At 39.1% G+C, this 21,947-nt stretch overlaps 1 protein-coding gene across 6 annotated transcripts in view; it reads right to left on the bottom strand.

The window, feature by feature from the left end:
* Nucleotides 1-11,043: 11,043 nt before the first annotated feature.
* cdk18 (cyclin dependent kinase 18) overlaps nucleotides 11,044-21,947 on the bottom strand; it is a 103,051-nt gene continuing 92,147 nt past the window's right edge. For 5 of the 6 annotated variants that reach the window (XM_008115635.3, XM_008115636.3, XM_008115638.3 and 2 more), the window contains 3 exons: nucleotides 19,167-19,257; nucleotides 17,836-17,913; nucleotides 11,044-16,879 (listed from right to left, as the gene is read on the bottom strand). In XM_008115635.3, the coding sequence (XP_008113842.1) occupies nucleotides 16,845-16,879; nucleotides 17,836-17,913; nucleotides 19,167-19,257 (204 nt within the window). In that variant the 3' untranslated portion in view covers nucleotides 11,044-16,844. Of the gene's footprint in view, nucleotides 16,880-17,835; nucleotides 17,914-19,166; nucleotides 19,258-21,947 lie in introns of those variants that run through there. The other variant, XR_010005502.1, reaches the window with a different exon arrangement.

Genomic DNA, 21,947 nt, shown 5'->3' with positions numbered 1-21,947 from the left:
AGAAGAGGGTAGGGCACCCAGGTAAGTAGAGACAGAATCACAGCCACTGTGAGTCTTCAGAAAGCTCTCTGAGGCCCCTTCTACTGCCCTATATCCTATAATTTGATCCCTCATTATTTGTTTATCCCAGATTATATGGCAGTGCAGACTCATATAATCCAGTTTAAAGCAAATAATACATCATCAGATCCTGGGATATAGGGCAGTGTAGATCCAGCCTGAACTAGAGGTTGTTGTAATATGTAGAAAAAATACCAGTACATAAATATTTCCTTTTTAAAAATGTAAGCACATATTTTAAGTAATAAGAAAAACAGGAGGTCTGTGTGTCTCTCTGAGTGGGTGTATTTACTGATCATGAGCCTAATTGTTGGTATCAAATTAAGAAAAGAGTGGGCCAGCTGATCTTCAAAGGCTAATATCTTGATTTGAACTAAATGTGTTGTAGCACCTTAAAGGCTAACACATCATAAAAGTATGTATATTTCTTCAAGGCAGCACTTATTTATCATGTCAGGGTACAAGTTGTAATGTATTTGTTAAAAAACAGCAGCAACAACAACAACAACAACAACAACAACTTGGCATTATACTAAATGGCATTATACTAGGCATTATACTAAAGGCAGCACTCTGGCCCTATGATTCCTCACCCTCAAGACTGAGAACTCTGATATAGAGAGGAAGGAATTTCCATAGTATGGCAAGCCTTAATATGAAATATACAAAGTTGTCTTTATTTGATCTTCCATCCTTCTGGGGCTCTAGATGTAGCTTTTGTTCTGAAATTGATTTTTCTCATTCATATATTTTTACTTGGGAGTCTATGTCTTTCTGTGGGTGTGTGTACACATGTACCCAAATAGTGTTGTCTCCCATTTCTAGCCTCTTCATGCTTTACAACCACTATTCCCATTCCCCATTTTCTCAATTTTTTTCATTTCTAAGAGGAAATGTGGAACAAGCACACATGGTCATTTTATTTATCGCACTAGAAGGCCTCCACCTGGAAGCATCCTTCCAAATAAATTTTATTCTGCCTCTTCCTCTTTCCATTTACCAGAGCTTTTCCCTATCAGAATCTCATTGGGAGAAGGAGGGATCAAGGGATGAATGGAGGAAAGCACAGAGCTTATTTGCCTCTGGCTTGCAGTGGCTCAGATATGGTAAAGGACTGGCTTTCTAGATAATGTATTTAGATTATATAGCTAAGGATTAATGGTCAGAATGCTGTTGGCACTTTATATTGACATACTGCTGTCATACTATTCTTCAGTGCCAGCAGAAGTTGCTTGGCTAGTTCATGTGCAGCTCAGTGTAAGATCAACAGGGTTGTGGTTTACACTATAAAATACTCCAGGTTGTTTGGAAAATCAGGAAGAAATGCCAGAGAAAATGTCCTTTAAAAAATGAGGTACAGAAGTTTCAACCACACAGATTAAAATACAGTTTTAAGAAAATAGGAAAGTCAACTTGTTTGGCAAGCCTTGCAAATGCTTGTTATCAGTAAATGTTTGGTTTTTATACCTATTGTATACCTATATACCCTGGGTCACATAAAGATTTCTTGTGCCAAAAGGGATTCTGTGTGGAAATGTGTAACAACTCCTATGTATTGCACTGGCTTTGTGTCCAGGGCCCAGAGCATTGGGATCAACTGTCTTTACTTAAAGCAGTCTGTCTGCATTCAGGAATTACAGCCACAGGCCCTATGTATTTGCTCATTTGTTAGGCCTGGTAGACACAAAGAGAGAAGGCTTCCTTGGTGAAATCTTCCAGCCCTTGTTGGTACCCACCAGATCTTATCATTATAGGTCCTCAGCCAGGCATTACAGCCAAGATGATCAAATGCAAAAGGAACAGCCAGGAATCACTTTTTGACCTCAAGGACTTTACAGGAACCATACCAACCTTTCCACAACCAGAACTAATTAGATGCCCCTAACCATGGCCTAAATACCCTTAAAGCACAAGAACCCACCTAATCTTGTAAGCTAAGCAGGATCAACCTTGGTTAGTACTTGGAAGGAGGACAATCAGTTAATACCAGGTGGTATAAGATATATTTCAGAGGGAGAAGTGGTCAAACAACTTCTGAGTATAACTTGCCTGAGAAAATCCTATGAAATGTATGGAGTTGTCATAAGTCTATTGTGGACCTGACCTGTGGACCTACATATGCACACACAACAGATCTACAAATCCCCTCCCCCCTTAAGTTTTACCTATATAGCATCTATTTTTTCCAGCCACAATAGTCCAGAAGAGAGTCCTTGAGAAATGCAATGGTCTTAGCATTGAAAGGAACAATTGGTTTTATACAGGACAGGGACATCTGGATCACAAGAGAAGCTCCTTTTCTTTTTGAGTTATTGCTCTTTGTCTCTAGTCCTCACATGGCTAGTAAAGGGAGTGGGCTCTGCCTGCTTCAAAATCCCTCAATCCTATCTTAACTAACATCTCAGAATGTAGGCCTGTTACCACTATTTTTCTCTTTTTCATCTTTGCCTGATGAAAAAGCCAGTTGACCTTTTATAGCTGGCTGAATAAAGGTACAACTTCTCATAGATTTTGTTGTACTTTGCTGCATAGCCAAGACAGCTACCCCTGAATATATATTTTCTCCATCCTTTTCAGGGACTTGGGGCGAAAAGCAAGATGTAGAGGGTGTTGCTTCTTGCTTTTATTTCTTAAAAATCATTCCTAGAGGCTCCTTGGAGTAGATATTGCAATTTTCTTAGCAAAATATACTTTTGAGGGCTGCAGAAATGGTCTTGAAGCTGCCAACAGCTTCCTGGAGCTATAGCTGAGTTAGTGTCATGTGCCTATAGAGCTATTTGGATTAAATTATTAATTTTTTAATCAATATTTTCTTTGGCTCTGTGATTCTTATTGTCTGTTATTACATCACCTTGGGCGGATTTAGGCCACTTATCGGTCTTTGAAATGAACAGATATATCATGACTAATAGTATCACTGTTATTGTAGGAACAATACTTCACCACTGTTTGTATTAAAGTTTGGTTCACGACAGTTTACATTGAAAAAAATTACTTTACAGTTGTGCAGTAAAGCTGTTTATACAGAGTTCTGGTCAGACAGCTCATTATTAATTTTGCCGTCTCACAGGTTGCAGGCGAATTATTTTTCATATCCATTATTACTCAAAACATCTTTAAATGTGATAACTTTAAAAAGGAGAATGTTCGTTCAGATGTGTCCTTCCATAATAAATAATACAATAAACTTTATTTATATCCTGCCCCCTCTCCCCAAAGGGACTTGGGGCAGCTCACAACACAAAAACAATATACATAATATAAAAAAGGCTGTAAATAAAAAACAAAACACAATAAATTAAGCATAAAATAAACGTTGTCAAACATAGTTAAAACAGCTCATGGCCATCAGACCTATCAGTGTATATATCAATACATATCAATAAAAACATCAGGCATCCTACTCTCACCCATGACTCAGTATAACTTACTCCCAGTATGCATGGGATATTAATTATTCTTGGGAGAGCTCAACCACAATAGCGGTCTTAATATTTTTGAGGGTTTTATCCTTCAGAATACTCCTGATTGATAATTTCTAAGGAGGCTCAGCTATATAGGCATCTTAGGCTTCATTTACAATATAGAATTAATGATGTTTGACACCATTTGAACTCCCATGGCTCAGTGCTATGGAATCATGGGAGTGGTAGTTTGGTGAGGCATGAACCCTTTTTGGTAAGAAGGCTAAAGACCCTCTAAAACTACAACTAGATGCATCCTTAGAGGTCCAATTTTGCCAAATCATTTGGGGAAGGACTTAAGAGCATCCCTTTGAATAGGTTCCAAAGCCCTCTGGTTCCAAGGTCCATGACAATTTGTTTATCATAAAAAGAACCTCTGTTTTATTACAGGTTGGAAAGAATTCAACACCAAGGAGTCTTTTAAAAAAGGCAAAAACACAATTAACAGCTGGCATTTCATCATTCTGTATTTCAAAACAACACTCTGACCAAACAGCCTGGTACTCAGCAAAGTTTATTTTGAGTGTTCATAGCATTGGAAATACATTTGCAATACAAGCCTTAGTAAGAAAACAGTTAACATATACAACAATCCTTGTTTCATCTCAAACAGTACATTACAATGGGTGGACAATATTTGCCCCTTCAGAGGTTGTCAAACTGCAATTTCCATTAGGCCTAGCTATTATTACCCAATGGTTAGGGATGCTGAGATTTGCAGTCAAACAATATCTGAAGAATTACAAGTGGCCCACCCCACCTTATAAAACAGTGCATTTGTTAATGAATACAATCTTTATATTGGAAACTCTTTCCATTCGAAACATAACTGCTTCACTAGCAATAGATCAATAAAATCACCTATTCTTCAAACATGTCCTTTGTTTGTACAATAATAACATGTTTAATATATTATCTGTATTTTCAACATGAGCACACAAAATAATGTTTCACAGTAAGATACGTTGTGACAACATGAATATAGTCTCCTCCTGTGTCCATCCACCAGTGAATGGAAGGTGAGGAAGAAACCAAAAGAGGTTTTTATTTACCCAGAGCAACACTTGAACCTTTTGCTGCAGGACACCATTAAGCAGGGGGCAAGAAAGGGTCCACTGGGCACATGCTACATACTTATTCTATAGCACAGGGACTAAAGGCAGGCATGGAGAAAACCAGAGTTCTGTGTTCAAGCATTGGTCTGTAGGTTCTGATTCCCCATGCCCTGCCAATCTCAAATCCTGATCTCACTCAGAAAGGATCACACAAAAGCAACAATGCACTGATTTTATCTTGAGTCACAAATATTTAAAACCCAGCTTGTGTAGTAAACATGTATCCCATAGATACACAGGCACAAACAAACCAGAGGCTTGGAAAAGTGGCGTTTAAAGACTACCACACCAAGAATCTCTTAACCATGGCCACGTTAGCTGAGAGATTCTGGGATTTCTAATCCAAAAAGTTAAATTTCCAAGCATTGAGACAAGCATGCTTGGAAAAGGCCCCCAGAATGAATCAGAGTTCAAGGTCTCAGTAATCAGAATGGCAGCAGTAAACTTAACCTGGCAAGTAAAAAATCACTCATGGGAATGGAAAAATACCAACAAAAGAGGACTGGGTTTGGAAGATTTTCAAAATGGCAAAATGGACAAATTATCTACTTTGATTAAAAAGAAGTCTTTGGACAACTTTTTTTGACTGGGTACTATTTATACTGTGTAAAAAAGGGGAAGATCACATGTGTGGGCATTGATAACTGAGTTTTATTGCTTAACTATTAGGCAGAAGTATGAAATGTATAGTTATATCGTAATGAGATGTTTATGATATCTTTATATTGAAGTCTTTGGCTTGGAAGGTGGGAAGTCAATTTTTAATTTGTTTTTCTTTATGAAAGTGGGTGATAGGGCAGTGGTGGCTGTCATTTATGATGGTTTTGTTTTTTGTTTTATTTATAGTTTTGCTTTGTATATTTTGTTGTGTATGTTACAATAAAGATCTAATTTAAAAATGGCTCATGAGGTACACAATGAGGCATTGCAGATTTGCACTTTGGAAACACAGCAACACTCAGCATGACATTGCCAGACCCTGTGCTCTTAACTGGAAATAATCACCACCTGATCAAAATTTACCTGCTGAAAGCACTCGGCGTTTTCACCTGCTGGCATGGTCTTTATTGAATAAGTGACCAAGTTAAAAAGAGCACACTTCAAGGTCATGTTTTAACATAGGCTGCTTTGATTTCTCTCCTTCCCCCTTTTTTCCTTCTTTCTCTGAACTGGGAAGGCAGATCATTACATTAAGAAGACAGGGGAAATAGGGACAGAGAGAACGTGCAAACATTTCCCAAAACAAGCCAGAAAACAGGGAGAGATAACCTTTAATCCATTGTAGCATGAGCTGTTCATCCTCTCCCATTGAAATCTTCACAAAAACAGAGGAGGCATGCACTAAACAATGAGTATATGTGTACCTTTAAGTTACCTGTTGACTTGCAGTTACCCCTTGAATTTCATAGCATTTTCTTAGGCAAGGAATATACAGATGTATTTTTGCCTGTTCCTCACTCCAAAATATAGCCAACAGTAGCTTTTATTGTTGGTAGTCTCCAAGTGTTAACCAAGGTTGACCCTGCTTACCTTCTAAGATAACATCAGATCTGGTTGCTTGTGGCCAAGTAATTTTAAGATTCAGATTTAATGATCTGATGGAAGAGGTTCTTTGAAACCACAGATGGCAATGTGGGTTGACCGATTTAAAAATGTACTGAGCCAGCCACCTGTACTGCATTTCAGGCCACCCATTCCCTCGAGTGGGGCCCCGGATGTCTCACCCCATTCCCCTATGTATCATGATGGCACCACTAGAAAACAAGGAAAATAGTGGAAGATGCATATGACTGAAAATGTAAGTGCCCAGTTATTTGCACATCATGACTGAGGTAATGCTGATGAGCAGTAATACTAGAGATAGTAGGCACTGTAAAGCAAGAACAACAATTTTAAAGGTTGTCTCAGACAATAGCTTTTGTGGAATTAGTGCAGATATTTTTCCCCAGGAAGAAAAATAGTATAAGACGATTGAAAAGGATGCAACAGAACTTAGGTTCTGTTGGAAAACTAAATCTGAAATATCTTAGACATTTTCATATGGATGTTAAGACACATTATTATTTGCACATATTCTTAAATGCAGGCTGGGCAGCCTCCAAAATTGCCAGATTTGCAGGAAAGGATGGAAGAGCCATCCTGCAGAGTTACAATGCATGCATTCCTTAATAGTTCAGAGTAGGTATTCTGGTCCACTGAGCAGAATGAACATTGCTTCACTTGGAACACAACATATTGCTATAAACTGTGCACTATGATGGCCAGATTTAGCAAAAACATATGGTACAAAATACAGCCTTATATCCTGACTTTACTTCAATTAATTACAGAAAACATGCATAGCAATCCTTCTCCCCACTTTATTTTCATGTCAAACCCATGAGATGCTGTCTGATATCCAAGATATCTGAGGATACATGGCAAGGATTACACTGAAGCCTTTATTCTTACATTAAACAACAGTTCCATGCACATGAGGTCTAATCATGAATGAAAGATACAGGTTGAGCACCTCTTCTCCATAATTCTAAAATCTGAAAGACTCTAAAATCCAGAATTGCCCATGTAGTATCTGGAATATTGACTCCTTTGCTTTCTGATGGTTCAACGTACACACACTTGTTTCATGCAGAAATGTTTTAAAAAATATTTTCAGATTATGTCTGTAAGATGTATATACTGTAAAACATACAGTATATGAATGTTGTATTCAGACTTTAATCCCATCCCCAACATATTTCATTACATATTGCAAATATAGGCATTGCAAAAATCCAAAAACATTTCTGGTTCCAAGCATTTTGAATAGGGGATGTTCAATCTATGCTACCTAAAATTTACTGAGAGACAGTTCTATAGATTCATAATTAATAGGAGCAGTCTGTGGTATGATTGATTACTCAGAGGTTTAATGGTTCTTCCTCGTAGATAAGTGGCTTTAAGAACACAGTCTCGACTTCTAAATTCTGTTTCTAACAATATAGATCTTGCTATATCAAGGACATTGAAATACTTCACCCTGCATAGAATCAAAGCCATGTCTCTTTGGCTTTGGTCAAGAGAGAATGTGTAATGGGTTATAAAGACGGGAGTCCCAGTAGGAGCGATCCTCAGTTGAGGCATAATGTTTTAGAATTAATGTGTGACATCCAACTATCACATTATTAACAGTGGCTGGGGATTCTGGGAGTTGACGTAAAATGCACAGGTTCTTTTGACTGCTGCTGGAGGGAACATCAAGTACTCTCTGGGTTGCATTTGATAGTTCCTATTATCCTTTTTCTGGAGCTATACTGGAAGCATGATGGATGTCTTAGTCAAGTGGCATCTAGTGGCCATAAATTGACTAGCCCTGTTTTAAATGGGCCAGTCAGATGGGATTGGGCTATACATTTATATTCTGCAGCCTTCCAGTGTTTGAAAAATTATCACTCACAGTATAACTCCCAAAATCCCCTCAGTCAGCACAGACGATGATGGCAGGGGCATTTCTTTGAAGGTTACTTCTCCAAACTGCTTAACTTTTTAAGCTCTAGACATTTTGTCCCCAATTTGCTGATATGTCTAGAGTAAAAAGAAGCTAGATCCAAAACCCTCAAGTTGACCCCACCTTGATCTTTGTGTTGCTGTTATTGAAACACACTTCCCGAAAGCTATGAAAAGATGTGATGCTCAATATGCACTTTTAAAACATATTTATAATTTGGTCCCACAAAAAGTTGTTGGAAAAAAACTTAAGATGAAAGCAGCCCAATCAATCACATCTGAGAGAGACAGTTGTCTCAGCCTCACATTGCTGAACAGGGAATACTGTAACCACCCTCTAGACAGGAAAAAACTCTTCTGTTAAAAGTGGCTTTGAACATTTAAGATTTAAGAAACATTCTAGAGAGCTAATTTGGGGAGGAAAGTGATAAGGCAAATATGAGGAAGTAAGGAAAAACAGGTGTTTTTGTTTTCAGCCAAGGACAGTGTTATGGAGTATGTTGGTTTAGAACATATATTAAATAATAAGACCAACACACACTAAAAGGTGCTTTTCAGAACATAGTTTTTTTACATGTTTATTCAGGAGGAAATCCAGCTGTGCCCAGTATGAGTTTACTGTCAGGACTGTAGCCATACTCCTCTTCCAGAGAAAATTTGTTGAGGGGGAAAGAGTGATTGTATTTTGATGTATTTTGATGAGTAGTGCTAAGTGTCTGAAAATGTGCTTTCTTTGGTAAGATAAGCAGACTGAAGGAGTATAGAATACAAGAGTATATATTACATGTATTGAATATAGCACTTTGAATACAGCACTCCCACACTACCATTCCCCACAAAGCAGACCTCAAGCACATGAGGAAGGATATTGCCATGGCCTTTCACTGGCAGGGAATGTGAAATGACTCAGACAACCTTAAATGCTGTCTGCCTTGGGTTTGAAGGGAAAAGAAATGAGTTCAGTAGGAGTGATCTTGTTTCTTTTTCACTTGGCTGCTATTGCACCTGAGACTAGTAAATGGGCACAGTAGCCCCCCCCCCCCAGACTTTCCTGGGACAGGCATAACATTTTAGAACAGTGAACAAGAGGTAGTGAATAGCTCAAAGAAGAGGTACGGATGAATATACACAATGTAACATGTGCTTATGTCACCAAGAGGATTCCAGTCAATGACATCTGGACTCCATGTAAAATTCTATGAAGGTGCAGTGTGCCTGCAAGATGAAAGCACCTCCAAATGATCGAAGTCCCATAATTTGGATCTAATTCAGTTGGATTCATTTGGGACACATATGTGTGGGATCAATACAGATGGTAAAGACCTTTATTTTCCAGTCTCTGGGACTGTTTTGTTAAAAAAACAACAACAACAACAACCACACTGACATCTCTTTCAAATATTCTCCAACAATTAACTGAAATGAAATGTGTGTTTGCTCTGATTCATTGACACCACTTTAACTGATCTGGCTAAATGCTGTGGGATCCTGGGTTGTGTAGTCTGTTGAGGCACCATCTCTGCCAAAGAGTCATTTTGTAAAACTACAACTCCATGATTCATAGAATCATAGAATCATAGAATAGTAGAGTTGGAAGAGACCTCAAGGGCCATCTAGTCCAACCCCCCGCTAAGAAGCAGGAAATCGCATTCACATTCAATAGCATTGAGCCATGGTAGTTAAGATCATGCCAAACTGCATAAATTCTACAATGCAGATATAAACCAGAAGTCAATTTCTGGTTTTTGTTGGGGTTTTTTTGGGGGGGGGGAGTAAACTGTGTTGAAGAACTACTGAAAAATAGAAAAACCAGTGTCAAAAATGTTTGGATGTGGAGGAACAAAAATTCCTCCTCTTTTTGGGGTCAGTTTGAGGATTCTGTGAAGATGCCAAGGGCCACAAAAACATCATGGGGTGAAGTGGGGCTGCACCTGACACTATGCACACATCCCTGCTGCAGTACTGCAAAATATATAGAAATAACAGGGAGTTTGGGACTTGGGCACCTCATAAAATGCTCATCTGATGTCTGAAATAAAAGTTACACACATACATACACACACCTCTGCTATGGCAACATTCCCCCATAAGGCTTATGACCTTGCAAGGTCAGACTCAAAGCTACAGAAGGAATGTGCTCACATATGCATATCCAGAAAGCCATCACATGGGATGCAGCCTGCCATGCCACATGAACAAGGAAGCATAGAGGGTTTATAGATCAAGCCTTGTACGGCACAGCTCCAAATATTTGCATATAGTATCACTTGGCCTAAAGGAATAAAGAGCAATTCAAAGCAATTGAGAAAGCAACTATCTTAAAACTCACACTAGATATCTAGATACAGGGACATAAAAAGCAATGTCCTAACAATGAGAAATTGTCCAGGAAAAAGCTGTAGGGCAGAATTACTACATCCTAGGAGGCAGGAGAACATGTTACAGACTAATTTTTCACTTCAAAGACAGTTCCTTTGTAATGCCTTCTATAATGCCAAAAGACAATATTGTTAAACAGTGGACTTCCACTTCCCTTATTCAGACACTTGCTTCTATTTCAGAGTCAATTCATTCTGTGTTATTGGTACCAGTTGGCAAATGCAGGATTTGTGCTAATAGGAACACTCACTGGTATTTTAGGTTGAGCAGGCATTGGTCCTCCAATATGCTGCAGTAGTCTCTAAACCACCTGGTACTTGGTGAGGCTAATGGTCATTTTACACAATACAAACATGCAACTGCTGTTTTTTTTCTCTCCCAATGACTTGTTTTAGTAGATCTCTCACAAATGCCAAATTACTTATGTACCATCACTGTTCAACTTTATGTTATGTTTCGGATGGGTGTTGCTGAAAGCAAACCTGAAAAAGACATGTTGCATTTTAAAAAATGAAAAAGAGAAGATACAAAATGTTGGATACATTTTAAGATCTTTACTCAAGAATAAAGTCTCTTTGGGCTAAATTACCATAGTAGTTGCAACAAACTTATTTCTGCTTTGAACTATTATCAATATTAGTTATGGTGCCTACCAGAAATGAAGAGGACTAAACTAAGGCTTCTGTATTTCAGAGATATCACGAGATGATATCATTCTCTGGGAAATATAATGCTTGGTATTGTGGATGGCAGCAGGAAAAGAGGGAAACCACAGGAAGCCATTGCCCTGAATTGGCAAAACCTGAGCTGCCAGAAATACTGTTCAATATGGCAGGACCAGGACAAAATATCCTATTTGCCTTGTGGGTCCAACTTAAAAAGATGATGGTTCTTTTGGTGTTGCACTATTGCACTGAATAGGGCCACTGGGAATCTATTAGATAAATAACATGGATACCTCCAATAGTTGCCTGAACAAGGGCATTTCAACAGGAGTACCTTATATAAGTGCACCTGTTGAAATTCCCTCTTCCTGGTAAGTCTGAAAGCTATAGAAGCCCTATCTTCTACTACTTCTTCATGTGACATAACTAGATGTCACCATAACTGGCACTGAGGCTACATGTATATTTTCCAATTGTTCCCTTTTGAACAGGAAATTGGAAAAGTGTGGCCTTCATGAAAGAGTGCCATCTATCAGCAGCCTTTCCATTTGACTGCAGCAGAGGGATAAAAGGGTGGCAGGGAACAGAGACAAGAGGCCCTTTCACAATCACTATTATAGGACTATGATTCTCCTTTTAACTGCCATGGCTCCATCTTATGGAATCCTGGAATTTGCAGGTTAGGAAGACGCATTGAAAAGGATCAGTCAGACAGATTCTCTTGCGCCTTTCTAATCTACAAACCCCAGGATTTCATCGGATGAAGCTATGCCATTTGATGTGGAATCAGGATGCTATAATTATGTAGTACCCTAGCTCCACTGTATTATTCTCATTATTTATCTTGTTTCCAACCCAGCTGTGATGTAGAAACTGATACCTGCACTTGCTTTCTCCCTCCCGGCTCCCCACTCCCCTTTCCTCTTCTGTTAGACCTTTAAAATTAGAAGTCCGAGAATAAGCACTAATCTTGAAAAAAAAAAAGTATCCTGATAATGCTTTCATAGCTTCTCAGTGAGGCAAAATGTTTTGAAGAAATAAAGAAAGAATTACCGCTGCATTTAATCCTCCAATGAAATTCGATTATACCAAACCACCAAAGTACTTAGGCTACGACATTAATTCTTGGATGTATTGATTTCCATAAAACAACCTAGTCGCTGTGCATTAGCACAAGTTTAAATGCCTTGTTGAAACAATGTGGGGCCCGTTCTGCCTAAGGATCAAATAAACAGATAAACTATTAACTCTTAAATAGCACTGTCAATGGAACCACTACAGCCAGTGAAATTCAGTATTAAAAATACAGCGAAAATTCTTTTTCTCTGCTAATACCTTTAACTACTTATCAGCAAATTATTGGTACTGACTTTCAACATAGGGTTCAGTTTGAAAATATGCTAATTGTGCTTTACGCTGAATAGTTATAGTAGCCTGACTCAAAAAAAAACCATGCAGCCCTGCTTAAGTTAGAAAGTGTGGTAAACCTATGCTATGTTTATTTATTTCCAGTTTTGTTCAGAAAGTACAGCTTCTAGGGAGTTGTCTTTTCACAGGTGAAGCGGACTTTTTTTAAAACAAAAAACCAAAAAACCATGATCTTTTGGGAAAGGATTTTAATAGTGTGTTGTGCTGTTCGTATTTCTTGCCTATCAGGCATCTAGAGACTGCTGGGCTTGCTGGGGAAGCCTTTTTTTCTGCCTCACTGATTCATACCAATATTGCTGTTGTCTTTGCATGTTAGTCACTCTAAAACAGCTGCTTTTTATTCATAGTCCAGTTGATCCCTGATCAGCAAAACTGTGATGGGAAAGGGCTGTCATAGCCTCACAGAAAAGTTGGGGGCTCACATCTGTGCTACAGAGTACAGATTTGGGGCCAGAAGCAACTTGTAAATCCGAGTGACCTATTTTTACGTAGTTTTGCATGTGATCTCTGTGGAAAATGGCAGGGAAGGGGGAATGTGCTTTCATTTCTTCTCGGGTTTTTCCTCCTGAAACCTCATTGTACAGAAGATGTAGGATTTTTCCTCCTACCCTTATGACATGTATTTCCCATAACCGTAGTCCAAGAATATTATCAACATATTTCTCCATGCCTACACAGTATCCCATTAGTGTTCAATTTGGAGCGACCCGATTTCTTTCAAAATGGCAGGTACTGGATGACACAAATCTGGTATCAGTTGAAATTATAGTTTTGTTTAGGAACAGTTTTGTGGGCCAAAATGAAGCCTGTTCTTATGAGTGGCAAAGGATTCAGAGGCAGAGTTGGTAAGGGAAAATAATCAGTGGAGTGTGAGAGAGGAGTACAAAGGATGGAAACATGAAAGCTTCATGAAAAGAGACGAAAACAATGAATTTTGGGAGAATGAAGAAATTTCAAAGTGCTCACTACTGGAATGGCTCTTTGCTCTATTGTGTGGCATGCTGGCAGCCTGGTCAAAGACCGAATGGAAAAAGGACATGAGACTATGATAGTGGATTGAAAAGCAATGATCTGAGAAAACAATGGGTATTGTGACATAGAATCATAGAATCATAGAATAGTAGAGTTGGAAGAGACCACATGGGCCATCTAGTCCAACCCCCTGCTAAGAAGCAGGAAATCGCATTCAAAGCACCCCCGACAGATGGCCATCCAGCCTCTGCTTAAAAGCCTCCAAGGAAGGAGCCTCCACCACGGCCCCGGGGAGAGAGTTCCACTGTCGAACAGCTCTCACAGTGAGGAAGTTCTTCCTGATGTTCAGGTGGAATCTCCTTTCCTGTAGTTTGAAGCCATTGTTCCGTGTCCTAGTCTGCAGGGCAGCAGAAAACAAGCTTGCTCCCTCTTCCCTGTGACTTCCCTTCACATATTTGTACATGGCTATCATGTCTCCTCTCAGCCTTCTCTTCTGCAGGCTAAACATGCCCAGCTCTTTAAGCCACTCCTCATAGGGCTTGTTCTCCAGACCCTTAATCATTTTAGTCGCCCTCCTCTGGACGCTTTCCTCAATGTGAGCCACAAAAAGGTCCAGAACCATTGGTATAATCCCAGATGTGATCACTCTATTTAATTTGCATTGAAAAGGCAATCTCTCCCTCAATAATTGTAGCTGCTACTGCCCTCAAAGCACTGAAATTTAGAAAGATTAAGGAGCAAGAAGGGCCAAAATGAAGCATGAAAGGAGGAGCTGAATTTCATAAGTTGTCTTGAATTATCTAACCAACTCATTGAAAGCACATTTTAGACTATTTTAAAGCTTTGCTCATACATGATTGATGTGGTCCATCTGTCGATGTGCAGCCTTAGTGAAGAAATTCATACACTATGTAGGCTTAAACTTTTCTAGTTGTGAGCTTCCTGTTTAATCCAAGGGTGGGGTACTGTTCATCCAGGCAATGCATTTTAAAATTTAAATGTCAGTGTGCCCCTATTTCCCAGCTCTCAAAACCTGTTTGGCCTAAAGTTCATGAATACAGAAGTAATTTAGTGCTCGTTTTGAAATCTTCTAGCTAAAGTCCCCTGTACTTGGCATACTGCTTGGATGATTGTATGATTATTGTGCCAGTAGAAGAAATCCCACTCATTGAAGTCTCCCCATTTAACAGCTGTCAATACGGAGATACTGACAGGCCTTTTTCTGGAGGCTGCACAGAATGAGTGACTTAATCAGGGCATACAAACTGATTGCATCCAAGAATGTGTTACTTCTTCTGTATTGTGCTTCCATGGGAAGTCTTGCTTCATTCATAAAGTTTTATGCAGAGTCCTAAGACTATTGCCTTCCAAGTCTTTTCGCACTGCACAAAATATGTTAAGAAGAAAGAAAAGAAGAAAGAAGAAAAAATGGAGTAACTGCAGAATTTCTTGATAAGGCTCAAGACTTCTGTCTTGACTCTTAGAATAACAGAACAGAAGAAAAGTGGCAGAAATTCCAATTCAGTCATATTCATAAACACACACAAACACACATGCGTGCATGCGCGCGCGCGTGCGCACACACACACACACACACACACACAAAATTCCCAAGTTACAAACACCCAATTTACAAATGACTCGTAGTTACAAACAGGGGTGAGACAACAGGAAGTGAAAGAAATCTACCTCTATGAAGGGAAATATACTTCAGAAAGTTATCACGGGGAAAAGGTATCTCCACTGAAGCTTTATCACCAATCTTTGTTTCCACAAGAAGCCAATTTTTTCAAAATCCAATTCTCACAGGGACAGAAAGTGCGGTGAAATCTTTTTCCTAACACACACACACACATCAAAACATGAGATTGAGAACTTGCTTCCTTTGATTATCAAGACCTTGTTTGACTGAGTCGAATTAGCATTTTTTAAAATAAAGTATACACATTAGGTTATCTACTGACTTACCTACTCAACGTTTGAACACTGTTTTTCTGTAAGCCTAAGATCTCACTTAAATTTTATAGATTTCATTGGTTTCATGTCCTAGTCACATTTATTTGAGAGCAAGTCCTATTAACATAATAGTGCTTACTTCTGAATAAACATGAATAGGATTACTCTGTATGAAAGATGGGGGGGGGGGAGAATGAGGATAATGGAGTGCATGCACATCCAGGGGTTTCTGAATATTATTAAATTACTTTCTCTAGTGCAATTGGGAAGAAATGAATGGAGAGGTACATCTTTGCACACCCAACACAAAGGCATAATTCAATGCAAGACTATGTGATTTCAGATGAAAGAAAGGCTTGAGTTCTTTTACATTTTTGTGGTAGAGTTTCAATAAAAAGTCAGACAGTTTCTGTAGTTCTAGAGTTACTTGGATGTCAGCTATCTTTTTCAGAGAAAGTGCATCAGTTTATTTAGTGGGAGGCTTTTGGTGAATAACTCTTGGAATGAATTAAACAGACATTCTGAGTATGAATCTGATAAATACATGATGCTGCTCATGATCTGCAATCTGAAACCCACCTGCGAGAAAGACTAATTCTGGACTTTCTTTATAGCAGCTTGAGTTCAGAAAACAAACACTGGAATGAGAAAGCCAAGAAAATTCAACAAATGGCCTCCCCACTCTATCCACTACCCTAAATGTTTATTATCATCAGAACTAAGATTTGTTTTCGAAGAACAGAGCAAGCTCACAGAAGAGACCCCCCTTTTTTTCTTTTTCACCCTTATTTTAAACATAATGTTTCCTTTTCAGTTTAAAGGTAGAAAACCCAGCATATGAGTGGATCAAAGAGGTTTCCTGCTGTTAATATCCTACCCATCTTGTCTGCATGTAGTCCTAGGAGTCATCACATGATGGGGAAAACAAACAATGGAGTTCAGCACATCTGTCATGGCATGACGTCTAAGAAGCAATGAAGGTGTTGATTCTGCAGTGAAATCCTTGCTTGTTGACTCCATTTTGCTTCCCTCTAAAGCAGTGGATAGCACATGTCCACGTTGTAGGACCACACACCTGGTAGTTGATTGTTTGATGAAGATCCTTGCCCAGTGATTGCTGTATGGAGAATGGGGGCCCAGACTAAGCAGCGGGTCATTTCTGATTTGGGCTCATGAAAGATACTGGGACTGCAAAGCAGATCCTGTACTGTGCGTACCAGCCACCACCATTCTGAGGATGAGCTTGATGAGATCTATAAGGTCCTCTCCCCTTCAGTGCTTTTGATGTCCCCAACAATGCACTGAATGAGTAAATGGGTTTAAAATATGCTTTGCCTCCTGTTCTTTCCTCGAGCTGGGGGCGAAAAAAAGGAGAAATGTTAGGAAAAGGCCTGGAAATTATGGATCAAAATCTGTTGTTTCAAAGGTTAACAAAAAGGGGGGGGGGGTTTCAAAGAAGACATTTCCACCAAGTTACAATATATATCAAGGAAAAAGAGATACGGTAACCTCATATCTCTAAAGAATCGTTGAACCAATTTCTCTGATATATCTGTAGTCCATTCAATGAGTTATATCCCATCATAGCTTCATACACATCACATTATAATGCAGCTCAAATGATGGGTGACTGAACTGTAACTTGCAGGATCTTTGCCCTTACCATCAATTACAGCAAAACGGTTGGCTTTCCAGGGACATGTCTACTGAGTCCAGTCCAGTCCAGCATCATTAACTATTTTTTGCACAGTGGCATCTAAAAACATCCTGATGACACATAATAACAGGAGTGTGAGATGGAGGTTCCCACAGGTGGCCTTGTTAATCACAATTCTCCACATTAAGAGGAGAGAAAGGGATCAAGGTACTGAGCATTGTTAAGGGTTAACCCATGTGAGATTGCTTTGTGTCCCACTGAATATTTAATTGTTTATATATTGGTATTTATTCCATTTATATTCTGCCTTGCCCCCAATGAGTTCAATGTGGCCACATATATGTGGCCATCTTCTTCCCAATTTATTCTCACAACAACCTTGTGAGACCAGTCAGCCTGATTAAAAGAGACTGGCTCCAGAGCACTCAATGTGTTTCATGGGTTCATGTTGATTTGAACCTGAATCAAGCACTCTAACCACTGCACCACACTGGCTCTGAATCTAACACCATTCCTGAATGTCAATACTCCACAACTTCATTTCATGTCATGCCTGCTATGGTCTTTGTGCGCTTATAACAGAACACTACAAAAACCATGGAAAACAATCCAATTGTTCAATTGCACTGGCCTATAAGGAAACTGGTACCTACCTGAGTGCTGGAAGTTTGAACCTCTGTAACCTGGGTCCTTTTGAAGCTGTATTTCCTTCAGAGAAAAGATGGAGGCAGCTGATGGAAAAGAGACGAGGACACAGAGAGAAAGAGAGCAGAACCAATTATGAAAACAATATAAAGAAGGAACCTGTGAGTAAAACATAATTTCATGGCTGCATTTCTCCCAAATACCATGTATGCTAGTCCCAAATGTTCAGTAGCACTAGCATTATAATATTTATGTTAGACAGTGCTCAAGTGAACAAGTACTTTTCCTTTCTCTTTTTGTGCTATTTTAAAAGGTGAAACATCCCCTGCAATCTAAATTCTGCTTTCCTCCAACATTATAGTTTTCTCTTTCACAGATATGAACTCTGCCTCTTATTAAAATTGTACCTCTCCCAAAAGGAGGAAGAAACATCCAAAAAAAATGAAATGCAGGGACTTTACCCCTTTCATTCAGAAGAACTGCTCCTGTTTTGCATTTGTGGCAAGTGCTCACAAAAGTAAATGGTTTGTGGGGACACTGTGATAAATAAATACAAATACTGTTCATATTTTGGACTGGTCATACTTCTTTGTAATCTTGCCCCCTCCCTCCCAATGCTATCTTCTGCATGACACAGGATGTTCTAGAGAAGGTTTTTATTGTGCAATTGTCTTGTTTCAATGAGGAATTTAATGGTAGGTTTCAAGAGGGTTTATTTGTAACTCTCCTTTGGCCTTTTTGGTAATCACCAAATATATCTAAGAGGGAAAGATGGAATCACTCTACAATGTTTTTTTAGTGTTACTTGTTTGGAAACAGCCATGGATCCATAACGAGAAAACCAAACTCGCAGGCATCTTCCAGAAATGCAGAGAACCTATCTTTCTCTAGGGAGCAATTAGGTGAGTAAACCACAGCCTATGGCCCTTGAACCCCACTTTTGCACCCTCTGTTTCCCCAGAGGCTATTATCTGCCTTACTTTCTGGCAAAATTTTTAGGAACGTTTCTGCATGAAAACTGTCTCAAACTACACACAGATGTGGCATTTTGATTTGATTTTATTTTGCCCTAAATGGTGATGCATTGGTATGAGGTCCTATGATGTCCTTGTTCGGTCCCCATCCCTGGGGGAGTGGGCAGAAGTGGACACTTCTAATCCATAAAATATACATGTATTTCTGACAACAAAGAGAAGTTGCATGCAAAAGCTTTTCTCATATTCTGCAGTGCTAGAAAGGGAAAATTCTGTCTGTGTCCTGGAGCAAAATTTCTGAAGAGTGCAGAGAAGGCAGAACAATGAGGCTGGTCTGTGTGTTTATGTTACAGTTAGTTACTTACTCTCAGGAAGGAGGTGCACGTGTTCGCCCAGGGCCATGAAGTACGGGTGCCTCAAGGCTGCCTCAGCCGAAATGCGTTGTTTGGCTTCATACTAAACAAAAGAGAGGGGATGCTCATTCAACTAAAATGTGTGTGGCAATTTTTTGGATTTACATTTTGTTATTACACTTTGGCTTTAGGATTAGTATACATTGCACAGAAGGATCCCAAACTCCTAGTGTAACATATAATTAGAGGTGCAAGAAGCAGTATCCAATACACAGGGGTTTAATGTGGGTTTCATGCATCCCTTCCCTACTTATTGACATCAGTTGTGATACTGAAATTCTGTGCAGTTGAGGGTGGATGCTGTGTGGCTTGTGAGGTTGCTTGCATTGATTCGACAAACCCATGCTTTTTCAAATCCTATCATGCAGTTTTGGCCTGTGTGCACAATACTAGTGACCTAGACCGCTGCTTCTTAAAATAGCACAATGTTGAGGTCACTAAAATTTGGCAACAGTAAAAGGCTTATGAACATGATCAAGACACTTGCAAAAATCAGTGAGTAATGAATGAGTAACGAGGCTGTTTAGCAAGCCTTGCGAATGCTGATTTATTTTCAGTAAATGTTTGATTTTTATACCTGTTTTATATATCACTATACTCAGCATCACATGAGTATATAGGTATATGAAATAAGTAAGGGGTTATGAGTATAAAAAATGTTTAAGATGCCCTGGCCTAGACTGCCTGCATACAATTATTTTCTATGTTTCTATTTGGTATAAAATACCACTATTATGTTATGGTCTTTGTCTCTCTCTGCCTGTATGTCTAATGGCATTGAATGTTTGCCATGTATGTGTACATTGTGATCCACCCTGAGTCCCCTTTGGAGTAAGAAGGGAAGAATATAAATACTGTAAATAAAAAGTAAAAAATAAATTAAAATGCTAAATTTTATAATAGTTATACACTCTTCTCTGCTCAAAGAAAGAAGTACTATAATTTGTGATTGGCTTATTCTAGATTGCAAAAAGCATGACTTGAGGTGACATCCAAACCTGTAACTGTGGAAATGTTCATGGAAACTGTGGAATATACAAATAGGAAGGATAAGACAAGACCTGTTCACTTGCTTGGTGTGCAATTTATGGCTGACACTAGTGGTGGACCAGCGTCAATCGACGGTCTGCTGGTCTGCAGTGAGTTTTTTTTATAAAAAAGATACAATTGTAGCCAATAAACACAAAAATAATGCCAGTCTATGACTCATAAAGGGGAAAACTGTTCCTTCCTACATCAAAAAATCCAAGAGACCCTGTCTTAAGACACAAATTATGTTTAACAAGAACTATGCCTTATTGCCCCTTAGGTGCAAATATGCCTATAAACTTTACAATGCAATGTTGTACATGTTTACTCAGAAGCAAGTCCAATAGGTGAATATGAATAAGAATGCAACCTTAAGCTCCTTGAAGGAAATGAATAAACATCATCATCATTGTGTAGTTTGGGCAGTCATCATATGTACGTATGTTATTGACACTTGTAGTTAGCTGCTTATGAAGCCAGTAACATGTGGGATTAGAAGTGTTCCTAGGTTTCCAAAGACAAACCTGAGCAAAAATGTTTCCAACTATCATCTTACTTACCAGAAAAAATAAAAGTGTTCTCGAGAAACTCTATATTATGCACTTTTGAGTTTGGCTTAGCTCGAATGGGTGAAGTAAATGGGAGCAAATTAATGTCTCCTAGGATAGACAGAAGAGGAGGAAAAGAATCTTGGCAGCAGAGGCCAGCCAACCACCACAAACGTCAACAATTCTCTTGAGTTCAATTGATTTTGATTGAGGAGACTCTTAAGATCAAAGATCACTTTGAAAATAGAGGAGCCATTGTGTTAGTTTCCAATTATATGACAAAACATTTTGTGCTTCCTTCTACAAACTAGTTTATGTATCAGCTTCCACTTTGGATATTCCTACAGCACTGAAATTTTATCTTATACTTCATGGATTTTCCCGCAGTTTAATGAGCTTTTGATTAAAGCTGAGGTGGAAGTTTTGAGTAGTCTTAGAAAAGCTAAGTTTTGTGCTTCACTGTTTAATTTGTGGACATGCAGGCTGACAGTTGACTAGCCCTTGATGGTGAAGGTGGCAGTGCTGACAAAGACATCCAGGCTACATGCACTCCTTGGGAATGCCAATGCCTTAATTATGCAGGTTCTGCCTCCAATGTCCATATGATGTGTCAGTAAAATTAAGCATACGGTTGTAGGGAGACTGGCCTGGCATGCCAATTGGCACTACTCCTGGGCTACCTCCCCCCAGATGTCACAAGCAGGCAATCTCCCTTCTAGCAGCAGAAATAGTGCCGTGCTGGTGATAAACTGAGATGTGGACTGTATGTATTTGCCATACCTGCTACCTTATCCTCAATGTACGTATGTGTGCACTGGACTCCGACCTTGAGTATGACCTAGTAGCTGGACGGAGCCTAAATATGCCAAAGTCAGCTTTGGTTAACACTTGGATGGGAGATCACCAAGGAATATCAGATGCTGCAGATTATATTTCAGAGGAAGGAACTGGAAAACAATCTCTGAATATTCCTTGCCTAAAACAAACCCTATAAGTAAGAGTTATTACAGTAGTCGGAAAGGGAGGAAATAAATACCTGCAGGGATGAAGCAACAAAGACCTGTTAGTTTGCTGCCATGCATCTAACATGTTTATCGTCTCTTAGAAAACCTTACTGTATACATTAGAGGCAAGTAAGTGAAAACTGGTGGCTATC

Source organism: Anolis carolinensis, chromosome 4 (assembly GCF_035594765.1).
Source record: "Anolis carolinensis isolate JA03-04 chromosome 4, rAnoCar3.1.pri, whole genome shotgun sequence".
NCBI lineage: Eukaryota > Metazoa > Chordata > Lepidosauria > Squamata > Dactyloidae > Anolis > Anolis carolinensis.
Note: the sequence above shows the minus strand (reverse complement) of the source record. Positions and strands in the feature narration are given on the sequence as shown.